Consider the following 22,430-nt stretch of genomic DNA (forward strand, 5'->3'; position numbering starts at 1 on the left):
TTGCATTTAAAACTGTTTGAAAGGAGTTACAAGAATGGTTTGTATTCCTGAAAGTAAAGTAAACCAGTGAACCTACCCAAACGTAGCAAAACTTAATCATTATATAACCTAAAAGGCAGAATCAAATGTACTGGAGAAGAATTAATGCAATAAGCAAAAATTTGGAGTCATCATAGTGGAAAAACAAAATAAAATTGGAATTGCTCAACAAGGAAACCCATTGCCTTGGCAAGTGCTAAACAACTTGACAATGGATTGTTCAAGTAGGGCCAACATTGCCATCAAACTGGGGGGAAGGAAGATTTATTCATTGGGTTGGAATTTGGGAGGCTTTCAAAATGCAAAAGCCCAGTTTTCTGGGTTTGCTTTTAAATTACGTCCTATATTATAAAAGTTAAAACTAAAAATGTTCCAGTAATTTGACTTAATAAAAAGTATTCTAAAATGTTTAGGCTTTTTTTGGTAAGATTCTAACCCTAATTAGAAGTGTGCAAGGCAATGAGCCATGAGGCCCCAGCCCACTAATTGACCATGGCTCTTGCCTGTGACATTGCTGAAGACGTGAACCCTGATACAGAATGAGTATGTATATCACACAGATGGTCAGCTTAATTGAAAACTATTTTCTACATTTATTCTTCTCATAATCTCACAAAGGAAGTTAGATTCCTGTTTTTAGTCAATTTATTTATAACACAATCCCCTAAATATACCTGCAATTGTATATTGGCTTGGAAACAAAAGATCCAATTGATTTTTGCAATTTTCAAATTGTGTGATCGACCTCTAGTGGTCAGAATGTGACATTTACTCAGTAGAACCCTGACTTCAATTAGTTTTATTGAAAAACTATTTTGATATATAGAATCAGAAATTTATATTTTATTTTTTATTTTTTACTAGAGTAATGCATTAATATTTTATGCAACACATCTGGATATGCATGAATCTTACTAGTACATAGATGATTATCATTTATAATCTATGTATATCTGCTCAGAAACCAATTAATGTAGCAAAATTCAGTGAAATGTATGTCTCTGCAGATGTCTTATTAATAAAGAGAAAATGTTTCATGCACTTTAACATTTACCTTTATGTGCCTGATCTAAATCATAAATTATGAGCCCAGCGACCCAGAATTATAGGGTGTGAAGAAATACCATACCAAGTCATCTACTTAATCATCTGATTTCACATGGAGCCATACCCATATTATTTTAGAATGACATTAGTCCAGTATGCTATTTGCAGGCCTCATGACCTTTGATATGACATTTGCTTTTCTTTCTCATAGATGGAGAATGAATAATGGGGATATTGACCTGACAAGTGATCGGTACAGTATGGTAGGAGGAAACCTGGTTATCAACAACCCTGACAAACAGAAAGATGCTGGAATATATTACTGTTTGGCATCAAATAACTATGGGATGGTCAGAAGCACTGAAGCAACCCTGAGCTTTGGATGTAAGTGACTGTAACTTTAACATGGTCAAGTGTATTTAGGTGAAGTAAAAATTAGATGTCATAATAAGAGTTCAATAAGAAAAATCAAGATGAAAAGAAAATGAAAGAAAGGATCCATAGATAAAGTGGGTCTTATATGATCACATTTAAAACTGTGTGGAGAGGGGTGCCTCGGTGGCTCAGTCGGTTAAGCATCCTACTTTGGCTCAGGTCAAGATCTCACCTGTCATGAGTTTGAGCCCCATGTTGCGCTTTGTGCTGACAGCTCAGAGCCTGGAGCCTGCTTTAGATTCTGTGTCTCCCTCTGTCTCTGCTCACACTCTGTCTCTCTCTTTCTCTCTCAAAAATAAATGTAAAAAAATTTTTAAAAAAAGATTGTGGAGAGAAAATTTCAAGAGTGAAGCGTCGTGAAACAAAGGCCATGTTCTGCGGGATTTTGAATAACTTTCTAAAAACTAGTTTCGGTGGAAGTGTCAAGCCATGTGTTCTCAATGGAAGCTTTTGGGGGCAGAAACCATCTTCGACATTGTAACTAACAGTTTCTGTTCTCTAAAGTTGAACTCTACCTGACAGAATCTTAATCCATAGTACTTAATTTACCTTATTAAGAATACATTAAATTAAATTAATTAAATTATTTTAAGTTTAAAATATTCTCCTTATGGAGGCAGTTGTGAAAAAATATCTTCAGGAAACTTGTGCTAAACTTAAAGATAGAAGCTATTCTAGAAGAAAATCGCACATTGAAGGAGGGGTTGGGCTAGATGACCTCCAGTATGTGATTTTATAAGTTAGCACTTAAATCCTTTGCAAAATCAATTATAGGATGAAAACCATGTTTTTTTAATCAAAAAAATTGTTTTAATGTTTATTTATTTTGGAGATAGAGACAGAATACAAGCAGGGGAGGGGCAGAGAGAGAGACTGAGACAGATTCTCAGGGTCCAGGTACTAGCTGTCAGCACAGATCTCCATGCAGGGCTTGAACTCATGAACCGTGAGATCATGACCTGAGCCAAAGCCGGATGCTTAACCGACTGAGCCACCCAGGCACCCTGAAAACTATGTTTTAAGAGGACCCATGTGTCAGTGATTACCAGAGGGTGTGAACAATCAGACTCAATTAATGTGGCCACAGTTGGAATATAAATAATAAACCCAGTCCTTGAAGAAACAATAGAACAATTGCATTGCATTGAAGAAAAAGGAACCTAAATAATTTTTTAAAAGGAAAGTCAAGTCAAAGGGCAGAAACATTCTGCTTTCTTTAATAATGGAATGGGATCAAGTAAAACCAATTTCAAGGTTGGGAGGAAGCATTTAAATAATGGCTTCACATGCAGAGGTTATAGTGACATTAAGTTATCATTGTTGAAATGTCAGCTAAGTATTTGAGGATAGGGTTGGCATTCAAGTGAGGCATCAAGATGAGAGATATATATCTGAAGGGCTCTCTGCAAAAAGGTAATAATTAGAATGATGACTTTTCTGAGATACAAATATATTCCGAGAGGTAACAGTTTGATTTTATAATTCACGTACTGAGAAGTAGGAGATGAGGCAGGGCTGAAACAGAATGAGCATGAGTAAAACAAATAAAGAATAAAATAGAGTATCATGAGGGGTGCCTGAGTGGCTTAGTCAGTTAACCATCTGACTTCAGTTCATGTCATGATCTCGTGGTCTGTGGTTCAAGCCCTGTATTAACGGCTCAGAGCCTGGAGCTTGCTTCAGATTCTGTGTCTCCCTTTCTGTCTGTCCCTCCCCCACTCATGCTCTGTCTCTTCCCATCTCTCAAAAATGAATAAGTGTTAAAATTTTTTTTAAAATAATATAAAAAATAGAGTATCATGAAACTAAACAAAATGTGAATTCTAAGTAAACAGAAAAGAATGAAGGAGATGAGACTAAGGAAAACTCAGAATTTGAAAAGGAGAAAAAGTTGGTGACTAGGATCCTGCCATTCATCCTGTTCCTTCACCCCCTTGGAGTCCTCCCCTCGGGAAGAGAAATAGACTTTTCAAATGAGTTTGTGACTCCAAGTCACTCCTCTTTACTTATTTGGTAGAATCCTGGTTTTGTCTGAGCCAATTGTATTTCCAGATGGAAATTACTTACTGAGATTGAAATTACCTCACTAAGATTCTCCCTAAACTTGAAGCAAAGGTTGAGGATATTTGTAATCTTCAGGGTTGTTAGCACACCTACGTAGGCCGATACTAATATCCAGTTGCTGGAGTTCGTCACAGAAGTCTTTTAGAGTTTATGCAAATGCCAGCGTATAAAAGCAGAATTGACTCGCACAGGCTCCACCAAAGCAACTGAGAAGTATCATATCCAAAAATGAGTTAGTAGGTAAAAAATATACTTTAATGAAAATCTCTATTGACTGGAGAGTGAATGTTTACCTTTTTGCTTTCATAATTAGATCTTGACCCTTTCCCACCTGAGGAGCGTCCTGAGGTCAGAGTGAAAGAAGGGAAGGGAATGGTGCTTCTCTGTGATCCTCCCTACCATTTTCCAGGTAAATTAAGTTCCTCTGTGACTGTAAGCATCTGTGCAATGAACGCATCAAGTTTTAATTTTCTTAACAATAATGATACATTTATGATTAAATAAGACTCAATATTTGTCTAACCTTGTAATGTATCACTTAATAATGGTTATAGACCCTTCTAGGCTCTCTAGTCACTTGGCCCTAATTCCAAAGGTCTGGAATCATATTGGTTTATAAACAACATATATGTTAGATTATGCCCTTATTAACATTCTTGTTACACAGGAGAAAATATGATAGAGTATTTACAAATTATTTTAAAAATAGAACAGTGCTGGTCAGTCATTTCATTAAAAATATTATATCTACAGTATACTGTGAATTATATAAATGCTTAAAAAGGATAAAGACATAATAAATTACTAATCTCTTTAGGGCATCTGTCTACAAGAATAATCATCCAATTTAGAAAGGGGTTAAATTGTGATCTGTAACAAGATTTAACCTTTGAATACAGGTTTTCTGTACTTTGATATGGCTAAAAGAAAAGTCACCAAGTGCTAATTAAAAGATGAACACTTTATATAATTTCATTAATTTTCATTTGCTTTTTTTATAAAATATCTTCTTGAAACAATATATAAACACTGCTTTTCACAGTGGAAAAAAGCAATGTTTTATATTCTAATATTATGGCATAAATTTGTCTTTAAAGACCTTCGTAGAGAATATATTCTATTACAATTATATGTATATGAAGTCTGGTTGTTTATATATCAAATATCAGTAGTTTTCTCTCTAATAAAACAGGAGAAATACTATTAAATGCTAAATATAGGAGCAACATAGAATTCAAAATGATGTAACAACCTTTCTATGAGAGAGTAATCTTTTATTATGCAGAACTGCTAAAACTACAGGGAAAAAAATCCCCTGATCTCCATATCATTTCCCACAAACAAAGATAATGATCATAAATAGCCAATGACTACATTTGACTACATTCAGCACTGGATGGGTTTCATTTAATCACTCATTCATTCAACAAATCTCTTGTGAGCACCTGTTATACAATTACATGTGCCAGGCACTGTGTATGCGGCAAGAATACCTATTTGAGTAAAACAGGAAAATCCACCTGCCCTCAGGGATTTGCTACTGGAAGAGACAGCCAACAGACAAGATCCATAGTTAACAGGTATAGCTTTTCCAAGATTCCATTTGAACTACATTCCTACCAAGATATTGGTAGTAGGTAAGCTCCAGGGTGGAAAATTAATTCAGGGAAGGGAAAGAGTAAGTGTTAAAGGGATAGCTGAACTCTTGTAAGGGACAATGCTGTGAAGGTAACTTTGAATAAAGCCCTGAAGGAAATGAAGAGGCTAACAGTGCAGATGTCTGAGATAAGGGCATACCAGGCGGATGCAGCAGCAGGAGCAAGGGGTGAGATGGGACTATGGAGGGAGATCAAGGAAGTCAGGGTGACTGAAATAGAGCGAATGAGGTAGAAGGTAGTAAGAAATGAAATTGGAGAGACACAAGAGCTGTATCACATGGGACCTTATAATTCATAGTGATTACACTGGCTTTAACTAGAGTGAGATTTTCATTGGAGGGCTTAGACCAGAGGAGTCCAATGACATTGCTTAAGTTATAGAAAGATGAGTCTGGCTGCTGTTTTAAGAAAAGACTTAGTGGAAATTCATTTCTAAATCTGTTACTCAAAATAGGAGTGCAAAAGGAAAAAGATATAAAGACACAGTGTGGTTAACAATCTTCATTTTATTTTTAAAATGCATTAGGGAAGATGGGTCATGAAATTTTGGAATTTCCTATATTAATGCAGGGTCTGATTCTACTTACCAATCATGAAGTTCTAAGCAAAACATTTAACCTCTGAGTCTCATTTAGCCTATCAGTGAAATCAAAGTAAGAATATTAATAGTCCAAACAATATTTGAGAGAGAAAGACAGATACCATTGCTTATCGTCCTGCTTATATTTACTCAAAAAAAAATATGGTAGCTTTTGGAAAAAGCACTGTTTGTCTTGGCTTACATCCAACATTTGTTCTGCAATAGACTAGTTTGGATTATGCCTTAGCTTACTGCTAGAAAACAACAGTTATAAGAGACAATATTTTCTTCCAGATGACCTTAGCTACCGCTGGCTTCTAAATGAATTTCCTGTATTTATCACAATGGATAAACGAAGATTTGTGTCTCAGACAAATGGAAATCTCTACATTGCAAATGTCGAGGCATCAGACAAAGGCAATTATTCCTGCTTTGTATCCAGTCCTTCTATTACAAAGAGTGTGTTCAGCAAATTTATCCCACTCATTCCACTACCTGAACGTAAGTATTTTGTTACACACTATTTTTGCAGATTGTCTGCTTATGGGAGTACTTACAATATGAAAAGAAATATCCAGTGGGAAGACTTGTTGGCTGCCCAGTCAGGGCAAACAGAAGATACACAAACAGAAGACTTTGAAAGTCTTGGTCATTACTTAGTTTTTCTGATGGAGATTTACATGTTAAAAGTGCCCTAAGATGGTCCAGGTCAGACTGGTTGCTTCTAGTTCAGAGAATGTGTAGGCACTGATTCATTAGCCTAATACCCATATATTGGTTACAGTGGGAATCACTGACCTCTGCTTTTATTCTCATGTCCTTTCAAAGCTTTTAGTAACTTAATGAAAGAGAACAAATGATTAGATCAAAACAAGCTATAGTGATTATAGAATTAGGAAATAAACGCAGTTTTATTACTTTGATATTTTAAGGAACTATTTACATGAAGCAAATTAGTGTACGTATTGCCTTTCTGCTATAAGTAAGTAGCATGGGGTATCACTACCATGATGCCATAATTGATGATCACTGACAGACCTGAATGGCATTTCCAAGATTCCAGTTGAACAGCATTCCTTATTTTAATGCATCACTTCCTAAGAAAATCAGACTTCAACATATTTGCTTACTTCCCATTGTTTTTATCATAGTCCTCCTGTTACCAGTGAGTCTGGTAACACATCAGTGTTCAGTGAGTTCAGGCTTCTGAAGAAATACTGGGAATTGTTGTTCACAGACGTAGGCTTGGTTCCTGCCTCTATTCTAAATAAGAAATGGGGAAAATGTCATCATATCACTGTGGCTGCATTTTTTCTACTCAAGATTGTGGTCACGTAGTTGGTATTCAATAAATATTTTTTGACTTCTGGCTCTTTTTTCTCTCCACAATCTTGGAGATACTTGAGATCTACTACCTCATAGAATCATAAGCAGCCAGCGTGTAAAAACTTCTATAGGTTTCTTTCTTATTCTACCCCAGAAGTTCATCTCATCTATTTATTTCTTACTAGCATCTCTGTGGAAGAAGTGTTTCTCTTCCTGTTCTAGCTAATTCTTCCAGTTGCACTAGTTCATTTACCATTTGATTCATTTAGAGACTTCACTATATCATTTAATTCCTGCTTTTTTTCTCAGAATCTTTATTCTCCATTCATTTCCCTCTGTGTATTCTTTTGTATTAACTGCAAACAATCTTGACAATTTCTTATTTGCTAAATCCAAAGTATACTTTTCAGTTCTGAATTTGTATGAACTTTGACACTATTGATCTCCTATGCTTCTCTTGAACTCTTCTTTCTTTTCCTAATTTTCCCAGCTCCTTCCCTCCCCTTATCTTCCACCTGCCTCTCTGACAAATTCTATGCAGTACCCTTCCCCAGATCTTCCTCCTTCTTATATTTCTCTCTAATCTTTTTTCAGATATTCTTACCAATTAATGCCTTTCGAGAGCAGCACTATGGAGATGAGTCCACATTCTTATGTCTAAAACTTTTCTCTTTGTTTAGGACTTAATTTTACCTACCTCCTAGACTTGTCATACAGAATGTTTTTGAGAATGTTAAGTTCAAAATGTTCCAGACACATCTGTCATCTCATGTCTAAAACTTCTAGTGCTCTTCATCTTGTTTGGTAGTATTGTCATATCTCTACTATCTCAGAATAGCATTTTTAATCATCAAGTCCTGTCCTCTCCTCATCCTCCAGATAGCTAATTCAGTGGTCTGCAGCTAGTATGTAAGCACTTGGGAAGTTTGCGGAAATGTACAACCCATAAATACTAACTCAGCAGGTCTGGGATGTGACCCAGGAATTTGTAGGTTCAGCAAGCATCCCCAGTGATTACAATTAATTGGATCCTTTATCTATGAGTTGTGAAAACATTGACCCAAAGAGCAGTCCTGTTGATTCTGCCTCTGAAAGACAGCTTCGACCAGTTCTTTCCTTTTAATTCCTACTGCTCAAGCCCTCATCTGTTTTGCCTGAAGTAATGACAAAGCCTTCCTTAGATACTCTTCTAAAATTCTCTTCTCCATGTTCCATTCTTTAAAACTTCCAACAAGATTTTCTACTTAAACCAAAGGTGATATTCATATAAATTCTCTTTCCCAAATGCACTGGCAGTTAATCACCAAGGAAATTATTCTCAAAATGTTTAATGTCACAGTTTCAAGCCTTCTAGATAATAGATTCAAGCTCATCTTCAACACATATATTTTGTGAATTTTTGAAAAAATTCCCTGCATACTCCTGAAACTTTGTCTTAATATGTTGTTTCCTCAACCCGAACTGGTCTGGTGAATTCAAATACTCTTCTTGCCTGAAATTCCCATAGGCCCTGCATAATCAACCATCCTTCTTAGGTGCCACCCTTTCAGACCACTTATTTTTGTTTTGACTTGTATTTTCAGTCATTGTGTATCTATTTGTCTCTTAGTATCAATGAAGTGCAAAGTACCATTCATACTATAATCTTAAACCATGCATTTTGCCTTTCTGAGCCTGTTTCTGTGACTGTAAGATTGAGGGAATAAAACATCTCTCAGTACAGATGTGCTCAATACATTCAATAAGGTAACTATATTGATAAGCACAGTGTTGTCTGAATAAACACTTTTCTTCGTTCCCTCTCTCCTTCCCTCTTTTCAACGTATTTCCCTTTTGCCATATGCATGTCTTTCTTCTTTTTTCCCTCTTTTCTCGCCTGGCCTCTTTCTTTTACGCTCTTCTCTCTTCCTTCTACCCTTCTCCCTCATTTCTCTTGTCCTTTCTCTTCCTTCCTGAGTCTCATTTAGCACCTGGCACAGTGTTTCACACATTTTTGATGCTCTTTAAGATTTCTTGAAAAAAAATTTTTTTTATATTTATTTTTGAGACAGGGAGAGACAGAGCATGAACAGGGGAGGGTCAGAGAGAGGGAGACACAGAATCTGAAACAGGCTCCAGGCTCTGAGCTGTCAGCACAGAGCCCAACGCGGGGCTCGAACTCACAGACTGCGAGATCATGACCTGAGCCGAAGTCAGCCACTTAACTGACTGAGCCACCCAAGCGCCCCTTGAAAATTTTGTTTAGTGAATTGAGTAAAATTAGTTACACAGCTTGAGAATGAGTCAATATGATTGGAAATGCTTGATGAAATTTATGCTATATACATACTATGCATAAACAAATAAGTCTATGCATTGTGATATGATCAGATAGTTCCCAGTACTTGAGAAATGTCTTCCATACTGAAGTAATTCTATCAAAATTACAATATTGAAAAAAAAACTCTTTTAATTCTCCCTAATAATTAGTGGATATTTGTATTTTTCTTGATATTAGGAACAACAAAACCATATCCTGCTGATATCGTAGTTCAGTTCAAGGACATTTATGCATTGATGGGCCAAAATGTGACATTAGAGTGTTTTGCGCTTGGCAAGTAAGTATACTTATATTTTTTATTAACATATATAGAAATATATTAATTTTTGTACCATTTAGGAAATAAATGATGTGTTTAGCTATAGAGAAACAAAGTAATTTACTTTGAAATGTTGTGGACCCTTAGCTTTTGTTATCTCCTATTTAAAGTCCCGTTCCTGATATCCGATGGCGGAAGGTCCTAGAACCAATGCCAAGTACTGCTGAGATCAGCACCTCTGGGGCTGTCCTCAAGATCTTCAATATTCAGCTAGAAGATGAAGGCACATATGAATGTGAGGCTGAGAACAATAGAGGAAAGGATAAACACCAGGCAAGAATTTATGTTCAAGGTAGACATGTTATTTTAATTTTCTGTAAATTGCATCAGTATCTTATTTATAGCCATTTCCATACTTGAAAAGCTAGTATATAATAGTTTAAAAACAGTGATGTATCTTATATTATGCAAAAAGGTGAAATATTTATCCATCTAATGAAGTCACAAATATGGCTTATAAAAGTTATAAACTTCTATTAGCATCATACTAACACCAATGGATTCATAGTAGTGTTCTTGATAATTTTCTGAAAATACAATTGATGTAACTTGTTGACTCCCTTCCTTGTTCTTTTTTTTCCCCAATACCTTTTTATTTGTAGAAGAAACTATGCATTATGACTCAGGCTAAGCCACTGACTTGCAAACTCAAGTATGCTTCAAAATCACCTGGAGGGCTTGTTAAAACACAGATTGCTGGTTGCCAGAGTTTCTGAGTTAGAAAGTTCTATTTAGGGCCCATGAATCTGCATTTCTAATAAGTTCCTAAAAGATGCTAATGCTACCAGACCAGGAGCCACAGTTTGAGAACCTCCTTTTTTCCAAAAGAGGAAAAAAAATTTTTTTGAAGCAATTTTCTTGGTCAAGTGTTTGATTCAGACACACACACGCACACCCACACACACGCACACCCACACACTTATATTTAGGGGGATAGAATGTTGTGTTTCAGGGACCACTTGAAACTTTTCGGCTGAAATCATTTCTGTATTATTGTACAATATAAAACTTAAAGATCACATTTAAGCAAACATCTGAGGTTTCAGTAAGCCCATTCATTTAAAGGACAAGCATCCATTGAGTGTCTACTCAGAGACACACACTATGACAGGAACAAGTGGAACTAGATAAGAGAAATACTCTCTCTGTCCTCTGTCCAGGATTCATACTGTTTTCATACTATATACAAACCTCTACATTTATACCAGTACACACAAGCAACTGAGCATATGCCTCCATACACATGTGAGAGCCAAACTGTGATATCAGAATGGGGAAGGGGCATTGTGGCCCCTACCCAGACCCAGGCCTCTGTCTATACAGGGATGAAGTAAGTGCCTCCAATGACTTAACACATGAAGTCTCACCACCACCATCCCATAGAATTCACCAGGATTAGGCTCTTTTTGCCTTTACCCTGTTCATTCCATTTGGCACAGAAAGCCACACACTCCAGGCCTCCCTTATCATCTGGACTTTAACACCTACACAGCTCTGCACATGTCCTTCTCAGTCTCCATCTCCTCCCCCTCCCTAACTTCTGAAACCTTTGTACCATACTTTCTACAACACACAGGCTGCTGTCATCGCAATCCCGTATATTCTCAACTTCTCTATAACTTCTACTCTGAACTCCTCACTTAACTAAAACATGGTTCTCCCTTAAAGACACTGCTTCCCCTGTAATCCTCTCAGGCAGTGACTAATTTTCTTCCACAGCTCTCATTCCCTTTGGCTTGCAGTATACCTGCTCTTCTTGTTCCATACACTGTTTCTAGACTACCTTCCATCTCTTTTCCTTTAAATGTCCAGTTAACTATCTGTCAGGACAAACCCCCTCATTTCTCTAAGGATTTTGCTCTTGGCAGCTCTTACAAACCAGAACACTACTCTTGACATTCTTAGTGACATCAAAATCAACTTAGACTATGATTATCTTTAGTAGTTTGGCCTCTCAGTTCTATTGAACTCCTCTTCCCTGATGATCTTGTCTGTCAACCCACCTGAGCAACCCGTTCCCATGGCCACACTTCAGACCTCAATCTTACCAAAAAGTACAATCCCTTTATTTTTTTTAATGTTTATTTATTTTTAGATAGAGGTGTGGGTGCAGAGAGAGAGAGAGAGAGAGAGAGAGAGAGAGAGAGAGAGAGAATCCCAAGCAGGCTATACATTCAGCATGGACCCGATGCGGGGCTTAATCTCATGGTCAACTGTGAGATCATGACCTGAGCCAAAATCAAGAGTTAGACACCTAAGTAACTGAGCCATCCAGATGCCCCCCTCCAAATTACAATCCCTTTATAATCTCAATTTCACACATTTCTTTCAAACCACTATCTCCTATCTTTCTAGTTCAGTCTCTCTAATACCCTTGGACTCTACCAGGAACTATAACCAATTAATCTAGCAACGGTTTAACATTCTTTCGTTTCCTCTAACCTCTACCCACCTCTTCCCTAAACCTGTGATCATTCATAACTGTTCCCCTGCACTCCTCCACAATGCACTCACCACCTTCTGTTTTGTCTTACTACCTTTGTAAAAGGCCAACCCCGGAAAAATCGAGGTTTTTGCCAACAGTGCCTGAACCAGGGGCTTGAATATGACTTGAGATAAACATCACCATACTTATTAGAGCATTTTAAGTTATTCATCACTAACTTCAACTGGGCCCTTGGTGCTGCCTGGCAATTATATTTTACTTCCACAGGCCCACTTACTCTTGCAGTCCCTTAGATGACCTACTCATGCCTTCACAGTTTACTTCAAACCCTAACACCTCCTCCTTCAACCTTACTCTCAGCTGATAACTTGGCTTCTTCTTTCACTGAGAAAATGAAAGATCAAGTTAGAACTTCCACAGGCTCCCACCCCACATCTATCCAATACCTCTACCCATATCTCATTGCTATGGATTCAGCTGCTGTCTGAGGCCGACACCTCTACTCTGTGCTTGATTGTGCCCTCCTACTTCCTTAAGGCTGTTGTTCCAGCAATTCCCTCTCCGGCGAAAGTAATCATTTTTTTCAATGGATCATTCTCATCAGTGTATAGTGGCTCTTGTTTCCTACTTCTTTAAAATACTTTTAACTCTGGCAGCTGCTCCATTTCCCTTCTTCTTGTCTCCCTGACAGATTTGTCTATACTTTCTAAATATGCTGTGGTCGATTTTTCTTCTTTTTAAAATTCACTCTTGTTTGAGTCTCATACCTACCTCCCTGCTGGAATCTTGTCTTGATCACCAATGACGTCATGTTGCTGAAGCAAATGGCCACTTGGCAGCTGTGTCTTACCTGATCCAGCAGCAACAGACGCCCCTGTTGACTGTGCTGTCCTCCACTGTCCGCTCTCTGTGCTTCGCATCTGGGATCCATACTTTGCTAACATCCTCATGCACCACTTGCATTCTCCTCCTCAATCCATATGCCCTTCGAACATGGGAGCAAGCAGGGTTTGTCTCTGAAAATCTTCTCTATTTCCTCACAACCTTGGTGATTTCATTTATGATCATTGGCTTTAATTAGGCTCTAGAGCCTGAAAATTCTGACCCAGATACTTTCTTGGAACCCTAGACTTGTATATTCAGTACCCCAACAAAATTCACTTGATACATATCAAGTATACATAGGTGACCTCCAGAAGAGAGGAAAATTCTGGTTAGAGTCTTACATTACATTTTTAAAATAAAGCTGGCATTCTACCAGGTTTCTAGTGCTTATAGATCTGTTTTTATTCAGTGTACTAAGAAAACTATGATCCAGGTTCTTAGCCGAGTAGAGTTCTAAACTATATAATGTCTAATTCTTTAGAAGAATCAAGGTGACAGCAGATATTTGTAAGGGAATCTTATTAAGGGAATTATTATTGTTCCTTTACTAATGAAACACACTCAGTTTTTATCTTTTGGTGTAATCAAACAGCCAGTTACAAAATTAAATCATAGTCAAGCTGATTCCATTATTTATTCTTATTGTATTTTTTAATGTGATATCTTGTGTGTTAGAGTCCAAGGCATGAAAGGTGCTCATATTCCTGTTTTATGTATTGCCAAGATTGTCTACAAAATAAAACCTCTCTCAATTAACATTCTTATCAATATTTAATTTTTATAACTGTCTACATATGTTACCAAAATGTAATGATAAGTGAAAATATACTAAATCAGATTATTGTGTTATAAATACACACATGCATATAATCTTGATGGATTATATCTAGTGAGATCATAAAAATGTTTTATACTCTTTATTATTTATATGTATTAAATACTTTCTATAAGACATGTATATTATTTTGTCATAAAATTAATATATCAAAGTTTTCTTTTTTAAAGAAAATAAAATACTATCCTCCACTCACAATTAATTCTCTATTCCTACCTCCTTTATTTTATATCAATTTATTTACCTACAGTTATTTATTTATGTATTTATTTGTTTATTTATTTATGAGAGAGAAAGAGGGAGCACAAGTGGGGGGCGGCAGACAGAGAAGGGAACACAAAATCTGAAGCAGGCTGTGTCCTGACAACAGAGAGTCCAATGTGGGGCTTGAATTCACAAACCGTGAGATCATGACCTGAGCCGAAGTCAGAGGCTTAACCGACTGAGCCACCCAGGCACCCCTACATACATTTATTTAAACTATTTAACTTAAATACTCAAAAAAATGTCATAGTGTCCATTTGCTTGCTCTCTAGAAATATTTAGTTGTGGTGTGGGAAATACCTAGCAGTTTTCTTTAGCTACCAGATCAGATGAAATGATGAAGCTGAAATTAATTTCACTAAAGCATGGATTTCACCAATTATAGCTCCTGTATGTGGTTTCTAATATTGAAAGAGTAATTATGTGATCAAGGCATTTTTCTAATCCTACAGTAAAATGTGACAGTGGCCACTAGGTGAACGGTACATCAAAAGGAGGACACCTGAGGAAGTGGAAAAAATTTTGATTCTTTATTCCAAAAGAAAATACTTAGTGTCATACTCAATGAAGCCATAATTTAAAAAAAAAATTTAATGTTTATTTATTTTTGAGAAAAAGAGAGTGAGCAGGGGAGGGGCAGAGAGAGGGAGACACAGAATCTGAAGCAGGCTCTAGGCTCTGAGCTGTCAGCACAGAGCCTGATGTGGGGCTTGAACTCACAAACAACGAGATCATGACCTGAGCCAAAGTTGGACACTTGAGTGTCCAACTCAAAGTTGGACACTTGAGTGTTGAGCTCACAACTGAGCTACCCAAGTGCCCCAAAACATAATTTTTTAAAAATGTTACAGGTGAGAAATTTTTTTAATTTTATTTTTTAATTTACATCCAAATTAGCATATAGTGCAACAATGATTTCAGGAGTAGATTCCTTAATGCCCGTTACCCATTTAGCCCATCCCCCCTCCTACAGGCGAGAAAGTTTTAATTTTTTAATGTTTATTCATTTTTGAGAGAGAGAGAGAGAGACAGAGTGTGAGCAGGGGAGGGGCAGAGAGAGAGAAAGACACAGAATCTGAAGCAGGTTCCAGGCTCTGAGCTCTGAGCTGTCAGCCCAGAACCTGATATGGAGCTTGAACTCACAAACTGTGGGATCATGACCTGAGCAGAAGGCAGATGCTTAACCAATTGAGCAACCCAGGTGCCCCAAGACATAATTTTTTAAAACCTTAATTTTGAAAGATTTAAGTTATAAGAAAAGATAAATTACTGTAGTGTTACTCATGAATTAGCTTTCTAATAACACATGGTTCACACATAGAAAAATAATTATGAATTGATTATAGTTACTTCATGTTATAACAATGTAGGGTAAAATTTACCTGAAGACCTATGGGGATGCAATTTCAATGGCTCTAACGCTGGTTTTATGGCATATATAATATCTGATGTATTCTCCAGAAGAAGATCAACCAAATGTGACGTTTGCATTCTTGAGATTATTTTGAGTGTTGAGATTTGAGTCTGACACTTACAATGTTCTTTAACTTTCAGCGTTTCCTGAGTGGGTAGAACATATCAACGACACAGAGGTGGATATAGGCAGTGACCTCTATTGGCCTTGTGTGGCCACAGGGAAGCCCATCCCTACAATCCGATGGCTGAAAAATGGATACGCGGTATGTATGTTCAAGCGTTTTGCGGTTCTTGAGTCCATACTCGGGCACCATTTCCAGTGGTCCTCAGATAAATTTAGCAAGAGAATCAATAGAGTAAGGGTATCTTGGCCCTAAAATTAAATAAATAAATAAATAAATAAATAAATAAATAAATAAATAAATAAGTCTTCTAAAAAAGGCAAACAAGGAAGTGAACAATAAATTATCTTCTTTCAGTTTAAAACAACTTTTCTGCAATCTTATGTCTACCTTCTTTCTCTCTTCCTCTCTCTCCTTATTTTGCCCTTTGTTCCACATTTTGCCCTGCTTCCTACTTTTCCTTCTCTACTACCTGATATTGTCCTCTTTTTTTTTGGCCACTATTTCCCTGAACCCACAGAAACAGAGGTAAGAGGGAAGGTTCTACCTTTAGCCCTGGGGACAAGTAGCAGCAGTGGGGCCCTTCTGTACCTTCCCTCTGTAATCTCCCAGCTGGGCCAAGAGGGAAAAAGTGGACTCCCAGCTCTGTAGGATGAATAGAACAAGAGCCACTGGGCATGGTAAGTGGGTTTTAAACCCTACCGTATCTGGCTTAGTTAACAGTGGGGGCAAAATATTGTACCTGAATGAAAAGGCAAACCGGCCCAGACCTAAATAAAAGCATTTCTGTTAAAGTTGGTCAAGGAAATGTATTTTGCTTTGTCTTCTTTTCAGTATCATAAAGGGGAGTTGAGACTGTATGATGTGACTTTTGAAAATGCTGGCATGTACCAGTGCATAGCTGAAAACACACATGGAGCCATATATGCAAATGCGGAGTTGAAGATCTTGGGTCAGTATCATTTCTAGTTTCTGATAACATTCAGCAAGAAAGCACCACATTAAACAATGATCATAAGGGTTTCTGCAGATCATATTTGATTGTATGTTGGATCGCTAAAGGTGACAACTTTCAAAATGTGGTTTGGAACAGGATGATATTGTTGTTTTATTTCCCTTCTTTCATTGGAGAACAGTAAATAAATTAGAGGCAGCATGGAGTACAATAGTTTAAAAAAATGTTTTACAGGTAAAGCAAACTTTACACACGCCAGTTTTTACAAGTCTTATTCTCTCCTATGTCTGGGCTGTTAAATACTTCCTGAAAATCACATTGTGGTGATTGATGCTTCCACAATGCATGTGACCCAGTCTCAGATGGATCTTCAGCACTTGCTAGTTATAGCAGTCTTTGGGTCTCATATCCTACAATTGATATTTAAAATCCTCAGGACAGGGGCGCCTGGGTGGCGCAGTCGGTTAAGCGTCCGACTTCAGCCAGGTCACGATCTCGCGGTCCGTGAGTTCGAGCCCCGCGTCAGGCTCTGGGCTGATGGCTCAGAGCCTGGAGCCTGTTTCCGATTCTGTGTCTCCCTCTCTCTGCCCCTCCCCCGTTCATGCTCTGTCTCTCTCTGTCCCAAAAATAAATAAAAAACGTTGAAAAAAAAATTTAAAAAAAAAAAATAAATAAAAAAATAAAATAAATAAAATAAAATCCTCAGGACATTCCTCAAGCTCTTTACTCCACCCTGACTCCTTCTTTCGTATCGCTTTCTTACTCTGCCATAACAATTGAAACCCTTTGAAATAAAATATATCAATTTCCTATCCACATTCAAAAGTATGTAAATCTTTACTACATTTTCCCCTTCATGTTCTTCATCCAGAGGCGTGAGTATCTCTCCTCTCTAAAACAGGCATACCTCGTCTCGTTTCATTGCATTTCACAGTGCTGCGTTTTTACCAATTGAAAGTTTATTGCAATCCTGCAGCGAGCAGGCATATTTCCAACAGCATTGGCTTACTTCATGTCTCTGTATTACATTTTGGTAATTTCACAATATTTAAAATTTTTTCATTATTATTATATTTCGTATGTTAATCTGTAGTCAGTGGTCTTTGATATTACTATTGAAACTGTTTTCAGGCACCATGAACCAGGCCCATATACGAGAGCAAACCTAATCAATACATGTGTGTGTTCTGACTGCCCACATTCCTTCACCTCGAGCCTCCCTATTCTCTGAGACACAGCAATATTGAAATTAGGCCAGTCAATAAGCTTACAATGGCTTCTGGGTGTTCAAATGAAAGGAAGAGTCAGACATTCTCTTACTTTCACACAAAAGCTAGAAATGATTAAGCTTAACGAGGAAGGAATGTCAAAAGCTGAAATAGGCTGAAGGCTAGGTTTCTTGTGCTAACCAGTTAGCCAAGTTGTGCAGGCAGAGGAAAAGTCCTTATGATTAGAAGTGCAGGTCTAGTGAGCACATGAATGATAAGAGAACAAAACAGCCTTATTGCTGATTTGAAGAAAGTTTTAGTGGTCTGAATAGAAGATCAGATCAGCCACATTATTCACTTAAGCCAGAGCCTAATCCAGAGCAAGGCTCTTACTCTCTTCAATTCTGTGAAGACTGAAAGAGGGGAGGAAGCTGCAGAAGAAAAGTTTAAAACTAGCTCAGGTTGGTTCATGAGGTTTAGAGTAGAGAAAAGAGGAAATGGCTTCACAGCTGACCCTTTTGCTGGGGACTAATGTGGCTGGTGACTTTCAGTTGAAGCCAATGCACATTTGCCGTTCTGAGAATCCTACAGCCCTTAAGAATTATGCTAAATCTAATCTGTCTGTGCTCTGTAAAGGGAACAACAAAGACTGGATGACAGCACATCTGTTGACAGCATGGTTTACTGAATATTTTAAGCCCTCTGTTGAGAACTACTCATCAGAAAAAAAAAAAAAAATTTCTTTCAAAATACTACTGCTCCTTGACAACACACCTGGTCACCCAAGTACTCTGATGGAGATGTACGTGAGATTAATGTTGTTTTCATGCCTACTAACACAACATCCATTCTGAGGCCCTTGAATCAAGGAGCAATTTCGACTTTCAAATTTTATTATTTAAGAACTGCATTTCATAAGGCTCTAGGTGTCACAGATGGTGATTTCTCGGATGTCTCTTGGCAAAGCAAATTGAAAAATCTCTGAAAAGGATTCACTATTCTGGATGCCATTAAGAACTTTCATGATTCATGGGAAGATGCAAAATATCATCAACATGGGCAGGAGATGGGAAGAAGTTGATTCTAACCCTCAGGGATGACTTTGCGAGGTTCAAGACTTCAGTGGAGGAAGTAGCTGTAGATGTGGTGGAACTAGAAAGAGAAGTAGAATTAGAAGTGGAGCCTGAGGATTTCACTGAATTCTTCTAATCTCATGATAAATCTTGAGCAGATGAAGAGTTGCTTCTTATGGATGAGCAAATAAAGTAGTTTCTTGAGGTGGAATATACTCCTGGTGAAGATGCTGTGAAGATTGTTGAAATGACAACAAAGGATTTAGAAAATTACATCAACTTAGCTGATAAAGCATGGCTAGGTTTGAGAGGATTGGCTCCCATTTTGAAAGAAGTTCAGTGGTGAGTAAAATGCTATCAAATGGCATCACATACCACAGAGAAATCTTTCATGAGAGGAAGAGTCCATCAATGGGGCAAGCCTCATTGTTGTCTTTTTTCAGAAATTTCCACAGATGCCCCCCCACCGCCAACCTTCAGCAACCATTACCCTGATCAGTCAACAGCCATCAACATGGAGGCAAGACCCTCCACTAGCAAAAAGACTATGACTCGCTGAAAGTTCATATGATGGTTAGCATTTTTTAGCAATAAAGTATTTTTAAATTAAGGTATGTACGTTGTTTATTTTCAGACATAACGCCATTTGCACAGTGAATAGGCTATAATATAGTGTAAATATAACTGTTATATGTATTGGGAAACCAAAAAATTCATGTGACTCACTTGTGATTTTTGCTTTATTGGGGTGGTCTGGAACCTAACCTGGAATATCTCTGAGGTATGCCTGTAATCCCTTTACCTCTGCCCTATATTCATTTCTTTTCACTTACCCTGTACTTGATATGAACAGATATCTCTTCTCCATGTGCATATGTGTGTTCATATCTTTCATGCTGCCTCTCCTTTTAATCATGTTTTATTCTTGAATTCTCTGCTTCTTTGACTTTGGAGACTCCATGCTTTCATACCTCCCAGATTATTTCTTCTTGATCATTTTTATTTTTTCCTCTTTACCCCTTCCTCTGCTCAGTTAGAAATCTTGCTCTCAGATTCCATTCTTATGGTTTCATTCTATTCTGTAACCCACTTTTTTCTCATATTCTATATTATTATTCCCAAATTATTATTTTCAAATTTTTAGAAATCCTTGATAATTTCTTCTTCTTCCATGAACTATCATTGATTCTTTATATCACTGGCTCAGGTTTTTATCCTTAGCTCAATATAAAGCTTCCTAATAGGAATGTTCATCTGGTAACCTCACAGATAACCCAGACTTAGCGTGTCTGAAGCTATAATCCTTATTTCTCACTCACCTTATCCTGAAAAAGTCTGTTCTATAGAATGACATAATTCATTACATCTTTTCTTTCTATCACATCTACTAAATTTCTCAATGTTACCCCATAAATCTCACATTCTCCTTACTTTCATTACAACTACTTTAATTAAGGCCTTACTGTAATATGTCCTTTTCATTTTATTTTAATTAGCTGTCATCAGCTTTAGTCATGTTATAAGTAATGAATCTAGATGTAGCCAGGCTTTGTCTTCTACAACTGATTACCAAAAAGATAAAGGCGTGACTATAAAGTGTGGCCTATTTTATTATTGCTACACCAAAGGGAAATTCTTTAAAATATTGCTATCAGGGGTGCCTGGGTGGCTTAGTCAGTTGGGTGTCTGACTTTGGCTCAGGTCATGATCTCACAGCTCTGTGGGTTCAAGCCCCGCGTCGGGCTCTGTGCTGACGGCTCGGAACCTGGAGCCTGCTTCGGATTCTGTGTCTCCTCTCTCTCTGCCCCTAACAACTCGCATTCTGTCTCTGTCTCTCTCAAAAATAAATAAATATTAAAAAAATTTTAAAAAATTATTGCTATCACTATAAATTAACACTAAAAAATATGAAAGAATATGAAAAACTAACTTTAAGAAGAGTTGAGGCCTTCTTAATTTTAATTTTCCCTGTCTCTTTTTATAATGCTGAAGATCATATTCCATTTATTCCCTCCAAGGTAAAAATTCTTTGCTGATATTTTTAATCTACTTTATTTGGGTATCAAACAAACATTCAGGCTCAGGCTTCATACCATATTACTTTATTATGAAATACAATAAAATTGTTTTGACTCTTATACAAGATATGAGGTGACTTTGAATGTTTTTCCAAATGTTAGCTTTTTATTTTTTGTTAAAATTTATTTATCGTTCTATGTTACAAAATAATAAGAAAATTCAACAGCTCAGGATGAAAGATCTCTCCATATTCAAGCACAAAATTTATCAGTATTTTAATGGCTTTTATTAAACAAACTGCTTGAGTGTTTTCAGCCTTATAGTAATGTTTCTGGGCATCTTTATATTTGTTTGAATCAATTTTTGTTTATTAGCTTTAGAAACAATGCTTCTCTCTATATATATTCATTTTCTATCTAGGTAATTCATTTATTCACCCACCAAATATTTTTTGGGAACTTATTCTACACCAGATACTCTTCTTTTTAATAGACACAGTAAAGAATGATAGACAAAAAAAAAAAAAAAAAAAAAAAAAAAAAAACAACATGCATGTCTTCTTAGTTTGGGGACAAATATTCCCTCATTTTCCCACTTCTAAAATATGTAGGAACATAGTTTGGATTCTTTCACTATAAATTCAAATACTGGATAAGTATGAAGTCATTTAAGCAACTGTATGAAATCAACTTTTTTCATTAAAACTCAGACTCAAGAAAAATTCTAATTTTCTAAATGGATTTAGATTTTTAAAATATAATTCCATTAAATTTTCTTTCCTATTTGACAAGCAATATGTCACCCAGAATATTTATTGAGCCTTTACAAAATTCTACACACGGAGTTAGGTGTACAACACAAGTTGGTTGGTTACTTATTTGTTTATTGTCAGTTATCAAAACTCAGACCAAAAGAACAATGGGATAAACTAAATCCTTGCTATAAAAGTGTGTCCCACAGAGCAGCAGCAGCAATAACAACACCTGAGAGCTTGTTAGAAGTGCTGAATCTCAGGTCCACACCAGGCCTACTTAATCAACATTTTACCAAGATCATCACATTATTTTGATGTACAAATAGAATTTGAGAGTCACAGGACTAGCAGATGACCAGCTAATATCTGGACAAAGATATACTTGGGCCTGGAAAAGCCTACAGAATGGACACAGTTACATACAGAGACTGGATGTATAGAAATAAATGGATGCCCCCTCCGCCAAGAATTCTGCTAGAATACAAGGAAATTGAGAAATGAGCCAGATGTGGGAGACCTAAAGAAAAATAGAGCGCGTCATCACTGAAGTAACCTTTTAAGAGGCTCTATATCCTGTTTTTCGTAAGCTATGTACTTTGACATAAGGAGAAACTATAGGTGGATCATGTACCCTTCAATTAATTGCATCCATCACTCCCATGGAT

General features: G+C 36.9%; 1 protein-coding gene across 1 annotated transcript in view; it reads left to right on the forward strand.

The window, feature by feature from the left end:
- CNTN1 (contactin 1) overlaps positions 1-22,430 on the forward strand; it is a 375,068-nt gene that overhangs the window by 211,564 nt on the left and 141,074 nt on the right. Inside the window, 7 exon segments of the mRNA XM_030322283.1 lie at positions 1,298-1,470; positions 3,899-3,994; positions 6,118-6,324; positions 9,647-9,746; positions 9,899-10,080; positions 15,773-15,897; positions 16,591-16,708. Coding sequence (XP_030178143.1) covers positions 1,298-1,470; positions 3,899-3,994; positions 6,118-6,324; positions 9,647-9,746; positions 9,899-10,080; positions 15,773-15,897; positions 16,591-16,708 — 1,001 coding nt within the window.

Source organism: Lynx canadensis, chromosome B4, assembly GCF_007474595.2.
Source record: "Lynx canadensis isolate LIC74 chromosome B4, mLynCan4.pri.v2, whole genome shotgun sequence".
Lineage (NCBI taxonomy): Eukaryota > Metazoa > Chordata > Mammalia > Carnivora > Felidae > Lynx > Lynx canadensis.